General features: G+C 41.4%; 1 protein-coding gene and 1 long non-coding RNA gene across 9 annotated transcripts in view; one reads left to right on the top strand and one right to left on the bottom strand.

Annotated features, from left to right (window-relative positions):
- LOC148125753 (uncharacterized) overlaps positions 1-4,637 on the top strand; it is a 90,052-nt gene extending 85,415 nt beyond the window's left edge. For 2 of the 3 annotated variants that reach the window (XR_015743407.1, XR_015743406.1), the window contains one exon: positions 46-2,010. This is a non-coding gene — a long non-coding RNA (uncharacterized LOC148125753). Of the gene's footprint in view, positions 1-45; positions 2,011-2,658 lie in introns of those variants that run through there. The other variant, XR_015743408.1, reaches the window with a different exon arrangement.
- The window catches only part of GRID1 (glutamate ionotropic receptor delta type subunit 1), a 648,686-nt gene that overhangs the window by 22,867 nt on the left and 604,441 nt on the right, over positions 1-21,378 (bottom strand). For all 6 annotated transcript variants that reach the window (XM_087932231.1, XM_087932230.1, XM_026710981.2 and 3 more), the window contains exons 12-13: positions 14,482-14,620; positions 242-437 (exon numbers count right to left, since the gene is read on the bottom strand). In XM_087932231.1, the coding sequence (XP_087788357.1) occupies positions 242-437; positions 14,482-14,620 (335 nt within the window). The remainder of the gene's footprint in view (positions 1-241; positions 438-14,481; positions 14,621-21,378) is intronic.

The raw sequence follows: 21,378 nt of genomic DNA, 5'->3' as shown, positions 1-21,378 counted from the left end.
TTTGCTTTGTTCAAACTTCCTTTTTATATCTTTGTTTTTTTACAGTTGTGAGCCATCTACAGTAATCCCTCACTAATCCCTGAGACAGGTGGCAAACGTATTTAATAATAATTATAATTATTAAAACCAATCTCTACTCCAAGTATCAATCCCTGATTTTTTTTTTTTTTTGTAAAGCATCAAGGGGATTTGTATTTTTCTTGATGACAACATCAAAGACCAAATCCTGCCTGCATCTTACCTTCCTGATACCTTCCGAAGGGTTTGCTACACAGTTATCAGCTCCGTTGTTCTTACTGATGGTCTTCCACAGCTCAGCAAAAGTGCTGTCTTGCTCCAAAGGGTTGGTGCCTTTTGCTTTAAAGTACTCATAAACGGCTGAATCTCTGACAGTGCCATAAGAGACATCCATTTGCTTGGAAAGGTCCTGAAATGTTCTGAAATGCAAGAGGAATCAAAGGGTTATTGGAAGGAAGGGAAAGAGGCTGGCTTTACCAGGCTGAAAAAAAAAAAAATTCTGCAGGAGGAAAATATCAAAACTCCAATAATCAATCATCTTACTTGTTTTCATTTGATTTCCCCCCCCCTTTTAAAAAAAATTAAAAGAAGTGTTGTCCTGCCTTTACATTGGACAAGAAGACAGGGCAATTGTGAGAAGATTCTGGTGATCAGAGGCTGCACTCAACCACCTGGGGAAGGAAGATGGCAAGGCTTCACCCCCAAATGAAGACAAGTTTTCAAGTTCTTCTAACTGGCATGTTGTCTTTGTGTATAGACGTGTATGTGTGTGTGTGTGTGTGTGTGTGTGTGTGTGTTGGTTTAATGTGATGAGCCTACTGCAAAATATGTTTACTGGTTGTTTATTTTTATTTGTATCCCACCTTTTATTATTTTTACAAATAACCCAAGGCAGTGAACATATCCAACATACCTTTCTCCTCCAATTTCCCCCACAACAACAACTCTGTACATTGCACTCTTTGTATTTATTTATTTGTATCCTGCAGTGGACATGTCCAACATACTTTCCTCCTCCTATTTTCTCCATAGCAACAACCCTGCGAGCTGAGTTGGACTGAGAGAGTGGGACCGGCTCAGATGGCTTTCATGCCTAAGATGGGACTAGAACTCCACTTTCTAGTTGAGGATCTTCACCTCTAGAACCATGGTCCTTCACTTCCTACCCTGGGATCTTCACCACTAAGAACCAAACTGGCTGTAGATTTGCTACATTTCCTGAAGCAAAGAAGTAGTCAAGGGTACCAATTGTAAGTAGTTATGGTCAAAGGGAGAAAAGGTGTCCACAGATTGCCTATCCCTGAAGTAGAATCTCCTTTGTTATAACGGGGTGCTTTGGAGATTTAGCCCTGCAGTGGGTTGGATTGCTTCTTTGCACTTTATCATTAGACAGTTTAAAGAAGATATATAAACAAACAAAAAGGAAACAAGAACCAAAGCACAGCAAAGGATTTCAAATGTGATGGAAACTACAATTTTCCAGTACATCATTAGTTAAGGATGAATACTGAATATATTTTATCATTGTAGAGACTGAAAATTGCTCTAAGACAAGCATGAATATCCAGAATTGTAGTCAGCACAGTATAACTAACTGCATGGTATGATAAGAACAGTAAATTCAACCTATATTATTGAGAATCTATTCAGATTTAAACATCCCATAAAATTGAAATATGCACTCTATGCATCGAGAAACCCAATTTTTGGATGTAGTACAAATGTATGTATTAACATGAAGTCTAAGAAAGGTTTCCATTCTTCGTTTAGTGTAAGTTGAATTCTATATCATATTTACTTTAAGATAGGAAATCATTTTAGACATAAAATTACACTCCTGCAACTTAATTTAGCAGGAATCAGTCTCCAGCAAAAAGAATACAATATTCTTGTGTTAGTCAAAACAAATTCAGTGTGCCTTGACCAATTAGCCAGTTTAATAAAGTTTAATAAAAATATTAAAGGCTATAATGGGAATCCAGTATGACAGAATGGCCCAGTTTGTTCATTCTATTTCCATCAATTTTTAGAGAATGAACTGTCCATTTTAGCAATCAGGAGGTGACCATTATATTAATGATACAACATTTTATACTAAGTATCATCTTTGGGTACACTGAATGTTATTTCACTATTCTCACAGTTGCATATCTATTACTGCATTCAGATTTTGCATCCGTTTGACTCCTTCAAAAAAGAATGGTATTTCCCCAGCAGTTAATAAGGCCCAGTTGATATTCTGAGTTGTTTTATAAGTTTGCAAATTCACTCAAAGGTCTAAGTACTCCCGCTTGTTTCTGCAGTTCTTTTAATATTATCCTATTTAGTATTTATATACTAATGAAACCACCATTTTGTGGCATATTGTTCTTTTGATTTAAGACTCTCAGCCCTATAACACCACAAACCAGGTCCATGATTATGTCACTAAGCCTATTTTCCCATCCATCATAACCAGTTGCATCCTCCTCTTTCTCCTCCATCTCTTCCTCCTCCTCCTCTTTCTCTTCTTCTTCCTCCTCTTCCTTCCTCTTCCTTCTCCTCTCCCTGCCCCCTCCTCTTCTTCCTCCTCCTTCTATTTGTCTTCCTCTTCCTCCCCTCTCTTCCTCTTCTCCTTCCCCACCTCCTCTGGCACATAAGCCACCACCTTCGGTAGAACGGAGACCACAAATCCTGCTTCCATTTTCTGCCACCTTTAATAAAGAATAATGGAGGAATGCTTGGAAAATGCCTCAAAAGAAATATATAAAAGACATTTTAACCAAAGCAGTATTTACAAAAATACTTTCTCTCTTCTCGTCCCTAGTAACACCGCTGTGAAATGCATTCCGATATCTGTATATTCTTTTTTTTTTTTTGCAAGATGCTAGACAGTGTTTTCACTATGAAGGCATCTTTGTAATTATTGTTCACTAATTACATACAATTAGAGCAAAACAGCATCTGGGGCAATACACAGATGGGCAGAAAAGCTGTCAGAATGGGACACCAAATGGTCTCACCCCCTTCTATTATCTCCCATCTCATGTCTGCAACATTAGCAAAGAAGCAAATCTCTGATGAATGTGAAAGATCAACATGAATTAAAAACCTGAACTTAAGACGGGAAATTGTTGTGCATTCTTCCCATGCCAGCCTCTGCTCAACAAAATACATAATTGTTACGGGTTCACCATCCTGTACATTTGAAATATTAATTTCCTGCCCTTGCATTGATATTTATTCCTTCTTCTTTGGTGGGCCACTCAAGCTGCATTCATCTTGTTAACTGCAAATTCATCTGTTTAACTATATGCATCTAGCTGATTAGGTAATTAAAATCTCCCCTTAATTATTTTTTGACTGTAGCTTAGTTAATTTGTACTTACTCTAGTCTTTTCTCCTTTTAGAGCTTTTAACTGTGACTTCTCTGAAAGGCACAGAGTCAGCTAGCTGATTAATGTTGCTTGTATATTACTATGTAAGCAACATGTGCTTTACTAAAGGCCATGAGGAAAAAAAAAATCAGACCCTAAGAAAAATCACAGGCAAACATTCTTTCATGAAATAGAAATAAATCATGCTACTATTTGATTTTCCCATTTATGGTTTCAACACTATGCTTTTGATAATCAGTAAATTAGAGATCAGCTGTGCAGAATTCTGCACTGTAAATAAACATTGTTTGGGGGAAGTTAAGATTTAAATCTGTCTTCCCAAATCATGCACTGTCCTGATGACAGAGTTCGGGGAATTATGGGAGTTGAATTTTCACACATCTGGAGGAATAGATTTTCCTACCTATCACAGGTGGGTTTGGAAAAAGGAGCAAGCAGGAATTTCTTGTTGTCTAAAATAAGACCTGCACAATTTCACAGTGATTTGAAAGCTTCTGTGGAAGCTGCTAGCCTACATCTCCAGTGAATATGAATTCTTTCTTTATATGTATTTATTCAGTTTGCGTTCCACCTGACTTCAACTCTGAGTGGCTTACAATAACAAATAATACAAAAGTAGCAAAATACATAAAATTAATCAAAACTAGTACCACAGTGACTGCAACATAATCACAAGATAACACTCCAATGACAAAGCAAGGATAAACTTCACAAACAAAGGGGTTTCTTCCATTGGTGGGATTCAGCCAGTTCGCACCACTTTGGAAGAACCAGTTGTTAACTTTCTGAGCAGTTTGGTGAACTGGTTGATGAAAAAAATCATTAGGGCAGAGAACCAGTTGTTAAATTATTTCAATCCCATCGCTAGTTTCTTCTACTTTATCCCAAGTCCTAGGTAAATAGCCAAGTCCTTAAAGCTTTTTGGGTTATCATTAGGGTAGGAAATGCATGAATCTCAGAGGACAGATCTTGCTACAGAAAGATCCCACTTCCTGGGATCTTATGGGCTGACCACCCTGTGAAAAAGGCACCCTCAACTTGATCCTAGGATAAATAAACAAGGTCCTTCTTTATTACATTTCCTTTGTGCTTCAGAGCTTCCTATATTTAAGGTTCCTGAGAAGAACACTCCGCTGGTAACTATTGTTCAAAACACAGAAAGATTTTGAAAATTCTAAGAAATCAGGAGAGATGACCTGTTCTTCTTGCTGGAAAAATTGGCAAGATGGTAAATATTTAATATATATTTAAAATATTAAAAAAAAAAACCCAAATTCTTCTTGGTTAATTGTTGTCTCTCAGTGTTATCCTTCATCTGTAAAGCCAGATGAATGAGAAAATCCTTTCAAATATATTCATTAAGTAGACAAGTGCAACAGAATGAATGGATTTCTTGTATGTAACTTCATTTTATTCCAATCATTATTATATTGCTATATCCACATGCCTTGCTCCAAGTTACTGTGACATCTTCAAAGTAAACATCCTATTTATCTTAAGCTATTTATTATAAAGCATAAATAAACACAACATACGTTTGTTTGTTTTTATTTCTTCATAATTGTGTTTCCTTTTCTATATTGTAAGCCAACCTGATCAATCAGGTGGAGTAGGTGGATGGATCAGAAACACCACAGTAGTTTTCCTTTCTGTTCACCTTTGTCACTCATTCGTCTTTCTCATGATATAACAAAATCCAAAAACTTGGCAGTCATTAATCCCTTGTCACCTGCCCAAACACAGGTTTCCTGGAAATCTATTAGCAACAATCACTGCCACAAAACTCTTCCAGCCATTAGCACCATCAGAATGAGGACTAAAATGCAGATCATGAATGATGACTGCTTTAAATTAATAGGATTTCTTTTGTTACATGAAGGCACAATTACATTTTGTACTTCCACAAAGAAGAGGCGCAAGGTTTGCCAAATTACATTTTACTGAAGTAAGTCATTTCGCCTGGCATAATACAAACTGCGGGTGATGAATTAAGAGGCCCAAAGAGTAAAATTTTCATATTCACCCATTTTGTCACTGGAGATTTCATCCTTCTGGCTCATGGCACTAACCAATAAACTCCCCTTAAGCAGGATATTATTTATTTGTCCTGGTTCTAATCAAATTAAGGTTCTTGGCATATTTTAAGCTAGTTTTCTTCTTTAAAGTTGTGCTCATTCATCTGCCTTACATTATTTTCTTATTGTGCTGGATTCTCAGCCCTGGGTGAGAATCATCTCAAAAAAAGGAAAGGAAGATAAGCCGAAAGAAGGTAGAGGAAAATTAGGCTGAATATCCACAATATTTGCAAAATGATGTTGACACAGTGGGTGAAGCACCATGTATTCAAACTTTATTAGCTCTCCTCCCACAGAGGAGTTGCTTAAGCCTAGCTTAGCTCCATATGAAGAAGTATCTTCTCTGCAAGATCTATGACCATAGCAAGACAGTTCACCTTTTACAGTGCAAGCCATATGCCAGTTCTTTGTCAATTTCAAAAAAACAGGCCAAACAATACTAATACAGAGCTTAAAACAAAGTCACAGTTGTAAGCAATACTAATGTTAGCACTGTCCCAATATCTAAGGGGCTGCCACAAAGACGGTGTGTGTGTGTATGTCAATCTATTCTCCAAAGCACCAGAAGGTAGGATAAGAAGCAACCGGTGGAAACTAATCAAGGAGAGAAGCAACCTAGAACTCAGGAGAAATTTCCTCCCAGTTAGAACAATTAATCAGTGGAACAATTTGCCTCCAGAAGTTGTGAATGCTCCAACACTGAAAGTTTTTAAGAAGAGATTGGACAGTCAGTTGTTTGGAATGATATACTGTAGGTTCTCCTGCTTGGGCAGGGTATTGGACTAAAAGTACTTCTGCAAAATGCTTTTTTAAAAGCAGGCCTTCCCAAAGAACAAATGTTGTCACTGAAGCCCCAAGGAGCTACAAATTCCGATGCCTACCTAAAAGACAAGCTGTTGTCCCCACGAGCTGTTGTGCTAAGCCAATTGTTCATTTACTGCACTGTCATGTTCATTAACATTCTCATAGTCTAACATCATGTTCATTAATATTGTAATGGTTCAGGAAGGACGTAGCCAACAACCCGACCATTTGACAAATAGAGTGGCAACTTCATCTTGCATTACATTTTCCTTATACCAAGTGTCCTTGTGTACAAAGAGGAATAAAATACACAAAAGGCTCTGTGGAACGATCCAGCTGGCAGTGGGGAAAAGTGGAGTTTGGCAGGACTTCTAAACGAAAGCAGACACTTGCACTGCTGACATAAACACCATAACCATTCCTAAAAGTTAATCTGCAGAGGCTTCGAGAAAGACTGGAATCTTTCATTTCAACCCTTAGCGCTAAGTTTTTATTAACAGTTGCATTTGCAAATTAGCCTGTTCTGCAGAACTGGGAATAGTTACCATACCCGAGTTTTATGGAGAGCTTTACTGTCTCCATTATGGAACTGCAGTATTTCTAAAACGGCTGCAATGCTTCTATTATTCTTGGCATATGTCATGAAAGAAACAAAGCATAAATAGAGTCTTAATGACAAGGGAGCCAGCAAACTTATGGAGTTCTTATCAAGATCCTGATAGAACACTTATTTTTTACTATTTAACAGGAATGACTGCCTGTTTTTAAAGGAAGTTGTCTAGCCATTTTGACTATGTGATTGACAGCAGGGATAGGTAGATAGCTAGAAGATAGACAGAGAGGGTGGGGAGAGTGGGGGAGAGAGAGAGAGAGAGAGAGAGAGAGAGAGAGAGAGAGAGAGAATAAATAGATCATTTTTATTACTTGAGCTAAAACATACAAAATGATGTATAAATTCACAAAACAAAATTCTGAAAAAGAGTAAAGGATTTGGAAAAACAGGTAATAGCACCAATTCTATTTACACAATTAATACTATGCTGTCTTTTAGTACACCCAATCATATGTCTCCATTCTTTTGTCCATGCCACTAAGCCATTCTATAAGAAGAAGGTTAAAGAAGAATGATGCTCTGCTAAGATAAGGGACCTGCTGAAGTCCCTGGAATGAACAATGCAGGCCTCTGGATTTGCAAATTTCCATTTGGAGCATTCTTAGTTTTAGGTCCTTCCTTCCTTCCTTCCTTCCATCCCTCCCTCCCTCCATTTTCCCCTTTCTTTCTTGCTCTCCCTTTCCTCCATTCAAGTCAAGGGGCACCTTTAAAATGTCTCCTGCTAGTATTTATTATAAGTATTATCAATATTAAATTTCTAGCTATAATAAACAGGAGTGGGAAAAAAAGAAATAAGTGTACTTTGATATCTCTAAATACTTGAACTGGCACACATATACTGAATATAGAACACTCAACATTTGATTAAAAAAGCACCTATTTAATGAAAAAAAAAAGAGTTGTATGTGAAATTTAAGATACCGTTTATGTGGACTGGGGTTTGAATTTGCTGACTTTTATATTTATTTACGTAAGCACTACTGTAAATACTTTGTAATACAGTTTTCAATATTCTTGAAAGTAGCCTGATAAATGAGCACTATTGAGGTTTAACCATTTCGTGCAAACTGGCATCCCAAGTAAGAATAGAACAAAATACAGTGAGAATGCTATCCCTTCTAATATATATACTACATGGACAATAATACCAAGGAATAAAATTAAAGGAACCAAAACTCAACCAACAGGAAATAATTTTTTTAAGCATTTGCAGACTTGACCCGAATTTTGATTGATGACCTGAGAAATCGTTTATATGTGCAATCAAAGCACAAACTTTTCTAGTTAGGAACATGGAGGCTTTTTTTACATGGGGATTCAGAATTAATTAATTTAGTAGATGCTTGTTCAGAAAAGAATTGACTTTGGGCACAGGCCATGAATGAGAGAGTCACTAAGGTAGGCCTTTAAAAAAGATTATCCTGTCCTAAGAAAGAGAAGAAAAGATACTCAAAATAATGATTTTGTTTAGTATAAGATGGAACAGAGAGAAAGTTGGACAAGCTGATAATGATTTTTGATGGCCCAGGGCAATAGACACAAGATAGACAACAATATAATGTCATAATAAGGAGGAAAGGTGAAACTTCTGAGCCATTTTTGTCTATTTCAAAGATGTCCTTGAGATGTTCCTTGAAACCCAAAACTAACTGTCCAGTATTTTAAACTTGACTGCAGAATAGAGAGCAAATTGTGTTACCCTAGATCTGGCAATGTTTGTTTTTTACTAGAAAACAAAAATGGAGAATGACCTAAAATATCAGAAGAAAAGTAACAGTCCAATTTTGGCTGGGCCCAGGAAAAGGAATAGCTCTTCTGCCTTGATTTTTCATTCTCCCTCATCCGTGAAATTGCTCTGCCCAATTATCTAGTTATGCCTCTACTTGAGCAAAAAAACACAGTCATTAAAGCAAAATATTTAATTCTTGCAACGTAATTAAAGAAAACTGTATCCAGATTTAAAATAAAATTCAGTCCCAGAAGTAGTTTTCAGTTACTTTATGTAAATTAAATATATTCCAAAGTTAGCATGAAAGCTATTTTGTCCAAATTAGAAATATCTGGAAACTGACACATATTCTTATTTAAAATAAAAATAAAAAAAATTACTTTGATTATGTATGCAGATTTGTCTCCTGACTACTTTATTCTCATTTCTTCAATCACTCAGCTTCAGAAACCTCATTTATTAAAGCATTAATAACAGAGGGTTTTTTTTTTAAAGAAAGGCTAATGCAATTGATTTAGATTTAGCAAGTCAACTGTTACTAACTGGACTGGCAAAGATGTGTGCAGTACTCTAGTTTTTAAAAGTTGGATCAATTTTTGTCTATTACTGGTTGGTTTCTTTAATCCATTTGATCTGTGCATTATTTGACTGTTGTAACCATTATCATACATTTTATGTAGAATATGTAACAGAGAAAGTGACTAATCAAGACAATTTGCTGTGCTCTGCAGGAATTGGAGTCAAACAATCATCACTCAAATTTTAGGAGCAATTAATCTTGCAGTTTCTCTAAAGAAAATCCCATAGAGACACCTAGAACACAAATAGGGACTTAACACTATGTATGGTATGTGTGTATAATGTGGTGTGAGAGAACTTCTCTGGGGAACTTGTTAGAGTCCCCATCAGCCTGGTATTATGCACAAAGTAAAAGACAAATAAGGTAGCCATAAATAAGGAACTATTAACCACGGGGAAAACTAATCAAATAGAAGAAGATTACCAGGATTGACTGATCCCCAAACTGGCTGATCATTCAATTAATTGACTGGCCAATTTGGGCAGTTCTACAAAGCAATTTCCACTAAAAATGGTGTCTAGACAGCCTCCAAAGCTATTAGATACCTTCATGAAGAGCCTGTCCAAAATTTTGCATTCTGATACTATCAAAGTGAGACTATCTTCCAGTCCTTTCTTCTCTTCCCATTATAGTCCAGGAAAGTTGCCTGGTATTTATCATCAGCTACATGAAGGGAAACAAATAGAGACATAATAGAAATGAAAATGACTCTGATTAGCCAAAAGTTGGGATTCAATATGTTTAGTTTTTTCCTCCTCTTTAAGATATCTTCAGAAGGCGTTTACCCACTTTAGTTCAAATTCTACCTTGCAATGGGGAAGAACTCAAAACTTTTAACTTGTGAGTTTTCCAAAATGTGAGTTACTGAACCTGCAAAAAGTTGGTTCATTATTGAACTGAAAACTTCATTTTGGGCCAACTCTCCCAGTGTCCAAGTGTGTGGAAGTTGCATCTAGGTAGTGTGATAGCTGGAGCAAATTAGTTGAGTAAACAAATCCAATGGTGCAAATTTAAATAATGAACAACTGGGGTGTTTTTGCAAAGCAATAATACTCCAGTTGCAAAGATCTGGATGACTTACATGGTTTCAGAAGCCTAAGTATGGTAACATCAGTTTTCTTTTCATTTTATTTTCTCCTGTTCTGAAAACTGAAAAATGTTTATGCTATGAAATCAAAATTGACAGAGGGCTTTCTCTGTGTCAGTCCCATTAATCTTAGGGCAGAGATATTTTAGAGAGAGGAAAAAAAAACCCTCCTTTCAGAGCTCTTGAATCTGACAGAAGATGCTTCAGGGTGACTCTGATGCAGATGTCCTCCTCCGCCCCCCCTTTTTTAGGTCAGAGAAATATGTGATGATTCAAAAAGGCAACAGGAAATGCAAAAGTAGATGGATAATTCCTTGCTGGAATGGGTGATGTGTGTTCTGGGGAAATGATGAAAAACCACACCTATTTTCACAAATTGTGAGGGACCTGAAATGTAGGCAACATTTACTAACCTACTTTATGAGATGGAAAAGCCCTTACATTGTCCCAAAGACATGTCCAACTCTAAGTCAAGATTATTGGTGCCAAGTATCTGACGCATAGTGGGTTCCTGGCTGATCTTACTTTCTCCACAGTTAAGAACACATAAATTTATGGTGATTCAAAAATATTGGAATGTTATTGCTCAGAGCTGACCTACCCATAACTGTAAGGATTGATTTATTCCATCTCTCCCTCTCCCTCCCTCTCTCCCTTTCTCTTTCTCCATCCATCCATCCATCTTCTATCTGTTTAACTGACTGCCATCCAATTGCGTGTGACTCTGAGGTGCTTACCACAAAAGTAAAACAAGAAAATATAATAACAATCTGTTTTTAAAAAAAATTCTAACAACAACAACTATTACTACTATTAATTGTTGATTTAATCTTCAATTCAATTCACAGTCTGGGACTGGTAAAAACAGTTCAAGTCCTAACCAAGGATCTAGAAGCTATTAAGGTAACCAAGTCAAGGAAGCTACTTCAACAAAATACATGAAGCGAGCCTGGAGAATCTTGAGATCAAAGCTGAATGGAGGAAGTATCATAAAGGCAATTAACACCTGGGCAGTGCCTGCATTATGATATTCAGCTGGAATAATTGACAGGACTCAGCTAGAACTTTATAACTTGGATGGAAAGACAAGAAAACTAATGACAATGCACCTTGCTCTGCACCCAAAAAGTGATACTGATTGATTGTATTGCCTAGATCTCAGGGTGGCAGAGGACTCTTACAGGTGAAACAAACTGGAAGAGGGAAAAAAAAAACAGCTTAAATGACTACATTAAAAAAGCAAAAGAACTGCTGCTTGAAAGAGGTGAAAAAGGAAACCTCTTGAAAACAGCTAGACTGAAAGCAGATTATTGAAAGGAAATAATTGAGTTTCTAACTGGAAAAAGAAGCCTATGCACAGTCAACACCTGAAGGACCTTGAAGGAAAGGTAGACACAAAGCTAACATGGCACTGGTTGGGATCACAGGTGCTGAGGAAAAAAACTGAAGGCTTGCAGATCAATTCCATGAAAGCAAAAATTCAACTTGTCAGTAACAACAGCAAATGTTGCTTATGCAACAAGAAAGATGAAACAATGGAACACCTTATCAGTGGCTGCAGCAAAATCTCACAGTATTACCTGCAACGTCATAATTGAGTTGCCAAAATCATACACTGGAAGCTTTGCCAGAAGTTTGGGTTCAAATGCAGCAAAAATTACTGGGAACACCAAATTGACAAAGTTCTTGAAAATGAACAAGTCAAGATCCCGCGGGATTTTCAGATCCAAATAGACAGATATCTGGCCAACAGCACACATGACATCACTACTGTGGAAAAGAAAAAAAATGGTTCATTGATATTGCAATACAAGGTGATGCACAAATTGAAGAGAAACAGCTAGAAAAAAAATATCAAAACGTTCTTGATTTGCAAATTGAACAAGCAATTATGGACGAAGAAATCAATGGTTATAGCAATAGTAATAGGGGCCCTTGGAACAATACCCAAAGGGCTGCCTAAATGTACATGGAAAATTTGAACTTATTAGACCTGAATATCCTGACTGTAAAAACTCCCTATTTGGAACTGCTTATATACTCAGACAGTACCTTAACAGTTCTTAGCTCCTTGGTTAGAACTTGAACGGTTAAGGTTTTACCAGACTGTGAATCAAATTGAAGATTAACCATAATAAGCACCTGCTTATCCTAGATCCTTAGAAAGGACTTGTTAGGTGGACAAAAATACTAAAACTAGTCATGGTCCCGTTAGAGCCCGGTTCCAAAGAGGAGGAAATGGAGCCGGGGCCAACAGAGTAAGAGGACAGAGCCACTCTGGCCCAGGAGGAATATTTGGAGGAACAGGATGAGGCAGTCCTGGGTCCCTTGGGCCTTGAAAGGGTCAGAGAGGAAGACCAGGTGCTGGATGACCGAGGAAGGTGAGAAGAGATGGAAAGGGTAGACAGCAGAGCAGAGAAGCATCGGTGCTCTGGAGATAAGCAACTGTCTCCCCTGCCCAATCCTTGAGCGCTGAGAATGGCGAAGAGGTAGAGTCAAGGCAGGGTGGCCAACTACTTGGGAGGAGTGTGCTCCACTCCTCTTCACAAGGCTCACCTGGAGAATAGGATTTAAGGAGACACTGGGGTGGGTTTTTTTTCAGGATCAAGAGGGATACTTGCCAGCAACATTTGCCACATCTCAAGAAGCCTTGCTGTTACCGATGACACGCTGCTTTGCCTTGTTCTGCCTTGCTGTGTGTGGGTTGCAGCAACCCAGGTCAGCTCTGGTTTGTGCCACAGCCCCAGCAAACTCTCTGTGCAATGAAGACACACGTGACCAAGTACCCTGAATTGTTTTTATTCTCAGAACTGTGCTGAGCTCTCTCTCTCTCTCTCTCTTTCTCTCTCTTACTTACTCACTCACTCACTCACTCTCTCCTTGTTTCAAGGAACTGCTTGAGGTATGTGTACATGTTAGAGCCTTTCTCTTAGGCTTACAGTGAGCTGTGGAGATTTGGGGGAAGGTTGGTTCAATAAAAGGGGATTCCATCCTTCACATTGCTTATGTGTCCCGCCCCAAGTCATAACAAAACTAGTCTAAAAGCAACTAACCAAAAATACAGTCTGAACAGTGGACACAACAATACCAGGAAATAGCAGAATAGAAGTGCTCATTAACTTAACTTTGGTCAGCATTTTGGAAGATCTTTAAGAACAAAATAGTCATTTACTCGATATACTCTGTTGAAGGAAATATACTTTGCTGATGATCAAGCGTGTATATGATGCTTCAGATGATGCCACCTTTCTACTTTCTTTCTTTTTTTAACATTATCATTATATTCTTCTCTTATGTGTTTATGTTACTCTAGTGGTCCTTCTCCCGAGCTTATACTTTAGTGGCAATAGTGAATAGAACTGGTATCGGTCAGAAGGTTTAACTTTTCTTCATTCTGTTTAAAGCCACTGAGAGTCCCTGGGTTGTGTTGGGGTAGAAGTTTGATAAATAAATAACATTAAGATTTCATGCAGTATGCAAAAGTAGAAAAGTATTATTTTCCCCTACTAAATGATGAGCTGGCTTTTCCCTAGGTAGATGTATCAGTGTTAACTCAAAGGGTTTGAGAAGCACAAAAACTGCCTCCCAGTAGAATCTGTACTTGTTTCAGCCCAAGAGAACATCTGTGGAAAGCATCATTTTTCTAGCCTACCACAGCAAGCCACCACCACCACCCTCTCTCTCTCTTCTCTCCCCCTCTCTCTCCTTTTAGTAACACCAATATATCTGCTCTGTGTAGCCCAAGCAACTCCCATCCCGTGGCAGCAAGCTCCTTACACATGTGAAATAATGTGCAGGTAATTTATGCAAAACGACAGGCCATACTCACATTTTCCAAATACATGCCACAAACGTTAAGGCCAGATGTTGAGCACTGCATTTTTGATTTTGTAATGAGACTGTACAATGGCAGGTCTATGGTGGATGGGCCTCTCAAGTGCACAAGCAAACAGCCTTCCATTCATTGTTCCCCTTGGCTAGGATTCATACAGCAGATTCAAAATAATGTTAGACTTCAGCTCTGGAAAACTCTGCTCTTGATGACAGAAGGGAGATGGGTGGGGCTTCTGGATCACGTAGGAAGGATCTCTGACTCCAATATGCTATCCCAGATGCTTGTTAAGCATATTGCCTCCTATTGGATACTCTTTTCTTTAAAATTCAGATTTTGGATAATAGAATGGGAAAAGACTCTTACCGAATTGGATTGTCCATCCTATTGACAGTAAGAAACGCCGCTAGGTTTGCCGTATAAGATGAACATACAATAAGAGTGAAGAGCCACCAACTCCCCATTACAATCCGCATCGCCATGGAATTGACCGTAGACTCACCACCTAAGCAAAGGAAAAAGAAAGGAAAAAAAAAATCTTTGGAAGCCCGTATCTAAATAATTTTTTTTTTTTTAAATGGCTCAGGCTCCTTTATACCATCTCTTAATCTATGCTCTTTGATCTATTTGCTTCTTTGATTTTGTTCTTTAAAAGCAATCTATCATTTGCTATGCTGTGCTCCTATAATATAATCTGACTGACACAATTGCTTTATGATTCTGTATATTATTATTATTATTATTATTATTATTATTATTATTATTATTATTGTTGTTGTTGTTGTTGTTGTTGTTGTTAAAATGTGTATGCTGCCCATCTGACTAGCATGTGATTCTGGGCATTGTATGGCAAAAACCCCAGAAAAAATATACATCGCTAAGTTGACCATGGGAAATTTGACTGATTCTGTGTCATCGAATTATGCTCGACACCTACCAACCAGACAGGGTAGATAGATTTGCTCCATGGTGATCAGTCTCTAACCTGGTCCTTCAGCTCATCCAATGGTGCATTCTTTACTGAGTCAGACAAACTCAACCATTCTCAAATTCTGGAATTCCTTTTTTTTTTTTTAAATGTATTTAAACAGATACAGATCCCGGAAACAGGAAACTCTTTCGTAAATGCAAACAACCCAAATGAAACCAAGTTCCTAGAGCTATCCCTTTATAGGATCAGTGGAAGAGTTTCAGCTTTGCCAATTTTTTTTTAAAAAAAAACGACATGTGGAAAACTTGTATGCCTAGAAGAAAAAATGATTATTAAGCTTTCTAGGACTTAACTAATTTTTAAGAGTGGGAATGAACTTTCAAACATTGTGCAGACCATTGTTTCAGCTAATTCAAAGGGATATTCCAATTGCCCTGAAAAATTCACACACTTTAAATGAGTCATACTGAACCCAAATCAAAGAAATAACTGAGAAATTTTTGTTTCAACCATTTGATTCTCCCAACACACAGGAGAAATCCTCCAAATTTGCTTTGTAATTTATATCTAGAGAAGTTGGAGCTCGCTGAAAGCTTGATACTGCTTTTTTCTTTCCTGAAACTTGCTTGGTTTCCCATCCCATATCTTATCTTAGAAAGGAGGTCTACACATTCATTTCAGATTCAGGATGGCAGCTTTATCAGCGTGATCACAAAGAGAATGTATTGCCAAATAGATCTTTCCCTGTGGCATAAAAATTAACACTTAGTGAGGCCAAATGGTAATGAGGATTGATGCTACGTGGGAAGCAACAAGTCAGAGAGAGAAATATATCAGAAAAAAAAAAGGAGCTAACTCTCATACTGAAGCAGTAGGGCAAATTGTGTCCAGATACATTATTTATTTTTATTATGACATAAAAAGGATCTGCTACTGATTTTAAGCTGTTAAAAAAATGTTTTAGGAATTCTTATTTGGGGGAAACTGGTATTTAAATTATTGTCCTCTAAAAGCATATTTGTTATCCAACTGAATTTTGATTACTCCACAGAACAGACGTATAATGTCAATTATATTCTGTTTTATTTTCTTTGAAGTGCACAGACGACCATATCAGTTGGGTAACAGGTGATGTTTCTCATTAAAAGTTTAGCATCTCACTGCTTCTTCAATAAACTTAAGAGCTTTGCAAATTGCATCCTAAAGAGTACAATACCGGTTAAAGGGCGGGGGGCAACTCCTTGGGTATTTTTTTATCTTAGCTCTAATGCTATTCTGTTTCATTTTCAATGATGTATTGTCAGTGAATCATGTTTCTGATATTACAGAGTGAAGGCATCTCAGGTATGGTAAAATATCTCTTTGCCAGCATGTGAGAAGAAGTGTGGATAAGTCCACAGAGAAGGTAAAGAAAAATCTGCCAGGTAACATCTGGTGGAAGATGGTGAATATTCCAAAATAGAATATTTGCATAGATGGAATCCTGTTGAAGAGAGACTGGCTAAGCAGAGGGAGGAATCTAGCAGGGAATTAGTCTGGAATCCTTATGTAGGCACAAGAGGGGAAGGTCCAACCTGCCTTGAATGCCAGGTGCAAACTGCCAGACTAGTAAGATTCCTGTGAAATAGGCATGAGCAATAAAGTAGCTAATTGAACTTTTCATGTGCTGATCTGGTTGTTCCTGCCTAACATTAATTTGAAAAGGTTCAAAAGCATTCAAGGTGGTTCAGACTCTGGTGCCCATGTAAAGGATTCCAGAGTATTCCTTGCTTGATTACTCCCCTTGGCTTGATCAGTGTCTCATCAACAGATCCAGATTTAGATCCATATGATTAAAGCCATTCTACTCCCTGCTACATCAAGCATTAATTGTTATGGGTGCCTGTCTCTGCCTATGGATAAATACAAAAGTCCACTGGCCTAAAAACCAAGCTGAAATGACCTCCTATTTCTTAGAGGTTAGTTGGCAAAGTCTAACATGGATTGGGATGGAGAAGGAGCTGTTATTTTCTCTCCTCCAGAATATACGCTTAACCAGGAAGAGGAATAAATAAGGTCCAGTAAAGCCAATTTCAGCTGTAGATCAGGGGCAGAGAAAATTAACATCTGCTTGTTTTATCTCTCCCTCTGAAAATATTGGGATGAAAATGTGCTTAACTGTACCTGGATCACTCTGGTTCCCTTATAGAAATTAAGGGTTAGTGAAATAAACTACAATAAACCCTGCAACATATACGGTATCAGAACTGTCTCCTGAGACGTGATAAGTTGTAAAAGAAAAACAGATTTTCCATAGAGCTGTCTCGAGTGTCCAGGTTGGGAGGAGCTCCAGTCTCGGCTCTCACAGGCTGAGCTTGAGATTGAGGCACGCCTCTCACCATCACATGGTCCTCCGGGCGCGCCCCAGTTTTTTGCTCAGCCTCGTGGCAGTCAGGCTGGTTTTCTTTTTGCTCCTGGTCGTTCTAGCACCTTGTGTTTTCTTTTTTTTGATCAACTTGGACTCTCAGACAGCGCAGGAAACTGAGGTTTGAGCTCCCTAGGAGCCTTTTTCTTCTAAGGGGAATTGTTTCACTATCCTTTTAAGGAGAATCCAGCGCTTGAGCGCTGCCCCCCGATTGCTGCCTTTTCGCTCCGTGCGAAGCTGCATCGTTCTTTCCTGCCTGGTTTTGTTCTTTGGCCGTTTCCCCCACGAACGCCCTCTAACCCAGGAGATGCTTCCCTGCCTCTCCCAGGTACTTCTTTGTGGCCTCCGGGTCTTTTTAACTTCTCCTGGGTGATAGCCGCCGCTGGGGATTGCCTCGTCATTGCGCCCTCCATTTTGGGCTCCCTGTGGCGTCAGCCATCTTGGGAGTGGCAGGAGTTGCCGCCATCTTGTGTGTGGCCGCATGGCCGGGCGCCATTTTTCAGAGGCCTATAACAGGGTTTTTCTTAATGTTTTATAGGCAGACTCCGGACTGCCTATATCCTTGCCTGTTTGCGCTTAGTTTCTATCAGGCTAACCAGGGCTAGTTGGCTCTGTAGCCCTTCCCCCAGCAGGCGAGTTAGCAGCTCTGCCATCCCCTTCCCGGTCCGTCCGGCAGGGTAGCTGCCTGGCGTTCAACTTTTGGCTAATTGGCTTCTGGGCTAGGCCCTGCTGTGCAACAGCCTCCTATTTTAAATACAAAAAATTTTTTTGATCAAAGGGGGTGCGAAACGTGCGCTAGGATCCCGGCCTCTACGTAGGCCGCATCCAAACATGCAACTGTCCGAGGACCCGTGATGGCACTTTACTTTAAAATTTTTGGTTGGTAGCCCCAGGGACGCCTGCCACTGCTCGAGGCCTACCTGCAGGCCGCATTGTGTTTGATTCCTGGGCAGATCCTTGGAATGTCCAAATCCCTGCTGGTACCTTGCAATCCTGCCTTGGTACTCCTCTAGATATAGGAGTCTACTGGCTACACAGTCTCTCCCCAGCAAGAGAGGTAGCAGCTCCGCCATCCCCTTCCCGGTCCGCCCGGCAGGGTGGTTTTAGCGTCCATCTTTGGCAATTGGCTTCTGGGCTAGGCCCTACTTCTCAACAACGTGCAAAGCACCTCTGTTGCCCTTGACCTAGGGGGTGCGAAGCAGTACTGGGTTTCCGGCCCCTGCTTAGGCTGTGTCCAGCCTTGTTAATCACCTCACGTTAATCAAGAACTTTTCCTCCTTTCTCCTCTCCAGATGGCAGGCGACAATGCATCTCGTGGCACTTCCCTGAAGGCCAAGGCTAAATCTCACCACCTGCGCAAACAAGCACAGGAAACATCCAAAGCCTCTCAAAGGGATGCCCTTAGGCGACACAGGGCCCTTGAAAAGGAGATTGACAGACGCTCTAAGGAGTCAAGCTCTGTGCCTCTGGACCCTTCCAATCCCACTCCCTCTACCTCCACCCATCCTCACTCCTCCCCTGCTTCTGCCTCTTCATCGCAGCCTGGACAGGCCCCTGAGGCCACCTTCCCCCCGCTGCTGCAGGTCTGCGCCCGGAGGAGCCTCACCCACCCCCACGGTGGAAATCCCGAAAATCTCAAGCGAGCGATGGAACTGGCCATCCGGCACGGGATAGCACAACAGTTTCAGCAGCTGACCGGTCTGGCCCCTAGGCCTGAGGCCCCGAGGCTCGAGGATCAGCAACTTCGCATGGTCAGGTAGCTCTCCACGGGGACTTGACCCTGCCCTTGGAGATAGAGGAGATGGAGGCCCAGGAACTCGGGGACCCTACCCTCTTTGGGGACGAGGAGGATCTCGAATTGGGGTCTGTCGTAGACAGTGAACTCCTCTCGGGAGCAGGCCCCCAGAAGGGGACATGTCGGAGGACGAGGGCCTCTCTCCAGGCCAGCCGCGTTTCTGGGGCTGTTTAAACCACATCTATTTAGGTCCCTCCTGTTCAAGGCCAGGAATACTCGGGCCTGAACCCTCCCCCCACCCAACCCAGCGGCATCGGGGTTCCTCCCGACTCCATTTTCTCCCAGCCTGTGGTGGAAACCGAAGTGATTCCTGTCCCACCCATATTCTCTGACATGGTCTCAAGGCAGCTAGCCTCCTCGGGGCCTCCTCCCCCTCCCAACGCCCAGGACAAGCGGTTTTTCAATCTTGAACCGCAGTTCTCTACCTTGCTCGATCCCCCCCCTGTGGACGAGCCCGTAGTAGGTCTGGCCTCCCGCTCAACTCCCAGCGAGTCCCTCGAAGCTCTCCAGCCCGAGGACAAACGAGCTGAACTGGCCCTGCGCCGCGCTCATCTCTCTGATGCCTGGGCGGTCAGGGCCTCCACGGCCACGTCTTTTTTCACCAGAACCTCCATCAAGTGGCTTCAGCAGCTCAAGCAGCACGTCTCCGCAGCTAATCTCAGAGCGCACCAGGATATTGCCAAGATCCTGGCCGCAGCCGAGTTCTCTGCAGACGCCACCTTCCAGGCTGCAAAATTCTCCACCAGGGCCATCTCGTCCCAGGTCACTGCCCGTCGCCTTCTCTGGCTCCGCCACTGGCAGGCAGACGTAAAAAACAAGGCTAAGCTAGCTTCAGCCCCCATCTCTGGGGGGAAGCTATTTGGACCGGTTCTCGACCCATTCCTGGCCGAGACCCGCAACAAGCGCAAATATCTCCCTTCTCTTGCTAGGAGGTCTGATTTCAGAGGTTCCTCTCCCTCTTCTCGCCAAGGTTCTTCCCGCTCTTCCTCCTTCCCCAGGTACTACCAATCATCTCCCTACAGGCCTCCCGACCGATCGGAACCAGACAGGTCCGGAGGCACCTCGTCCAGGAAGCCCTCCCGGGGATCCGGGAGAGGTTCGTTCCGTCGTCCCCGATAATGCAGTTGCCCCCAGGTGGCTGCCCCCTCCCCCAAAAAAAAAAAAAAAAAGAAAGAAAGAAAGAAAGAAAGAAACAAGTATAAAGACGAGGAGAAGGAGAGCGAGAATGCCAATCCTCTTCAGGCTTCTCGCCTAGTCTGGCTCCACTCTGACACTTAACTCCTGCAAAATCTCTTTCTCTTCAGCCTTGCCCAAACTGTTGGGGAAGCCTAATCCTCATATCTGCCTTACCTCTCCATACCAAGACTCCCGGTGAGACCATACGGCTCCCGGACGCAGGCTCATAGTCTGGAGCACCCTTGTCCTCCTCACCTTGCCCCAGGGCATCTGGCCGGCAACACATTTATCCCCACCCCATGTTAGCTGGGGTTCCTTCTCTGGGCCCCCGGCCCACAGCCTCATAATCCAGATACACGGACCCCTTGCCCTGGTCCTCACTACTACCCTTAGTTCCCTCTGGGGCGGTCCTCGGTCAGTTGGCTCTTGAGCAGGGCCGACCGCCTTGCTCTGGGCGGAACCAAACTTGGTCCCCACTAGCACAGGTCACAGTTTGGGAACTCCTTACGTCTCCCCTCCATCACTCTGACCTGGAGTTCTCTCAGGGGGGTTCCCAACAGGGTCTATCCCATAACACCCTAGGGCGTCCCATTGCCACCCTCGCAACGGTGACCCTCCGGTTATTGAGGGCGCCTCCCCTCACTCTGGCTAGGTCTTTTCAGGGGAACTTCCATCCTCGCCTCTGTCCGGGCTCCTCGTACCGGGTCCCTAACAAGGTTTTGGCCACTCTACCTAGTCTCCTTGCCCCACGGTCTCAGTAAACATCCGTGGCATCCCCGGCAGGGCTACCTTTAGACAGCCCCGTCTCCTTCATCAGGCCCTCTCGTTGAGGCATTCCAACCTCCGAGGGGTTCTCCTGTTGGGCGTGCCCTCCAGCGGGTCATCAGGGTTCCAGGAGAGGTCCCATTCCAGACGGGAGCCCACCTGGGACTAGCCAAGCTTTGGTATGTCCCAACC

The sequence above is a fragment of the Pseudonaja textilis genome, chromosome 4, assembly GCF_049901715.1.
Source record: "Pseudonaja textilis isolate UNSWEBS1 chromosome 4, rPseTex1.2, whole genome shotgun sequence".
In the NCBI taxonomy this organism is placed as follows: Eukaryota; Metazoa; Chordata; class Lepidosauria; order Squamata; family Elapidae; genus Pseudonaja; species Pseudonaja textilis.
This window is presented reverse-complemented; position numbering and strand designations above follow the sequence as displayed.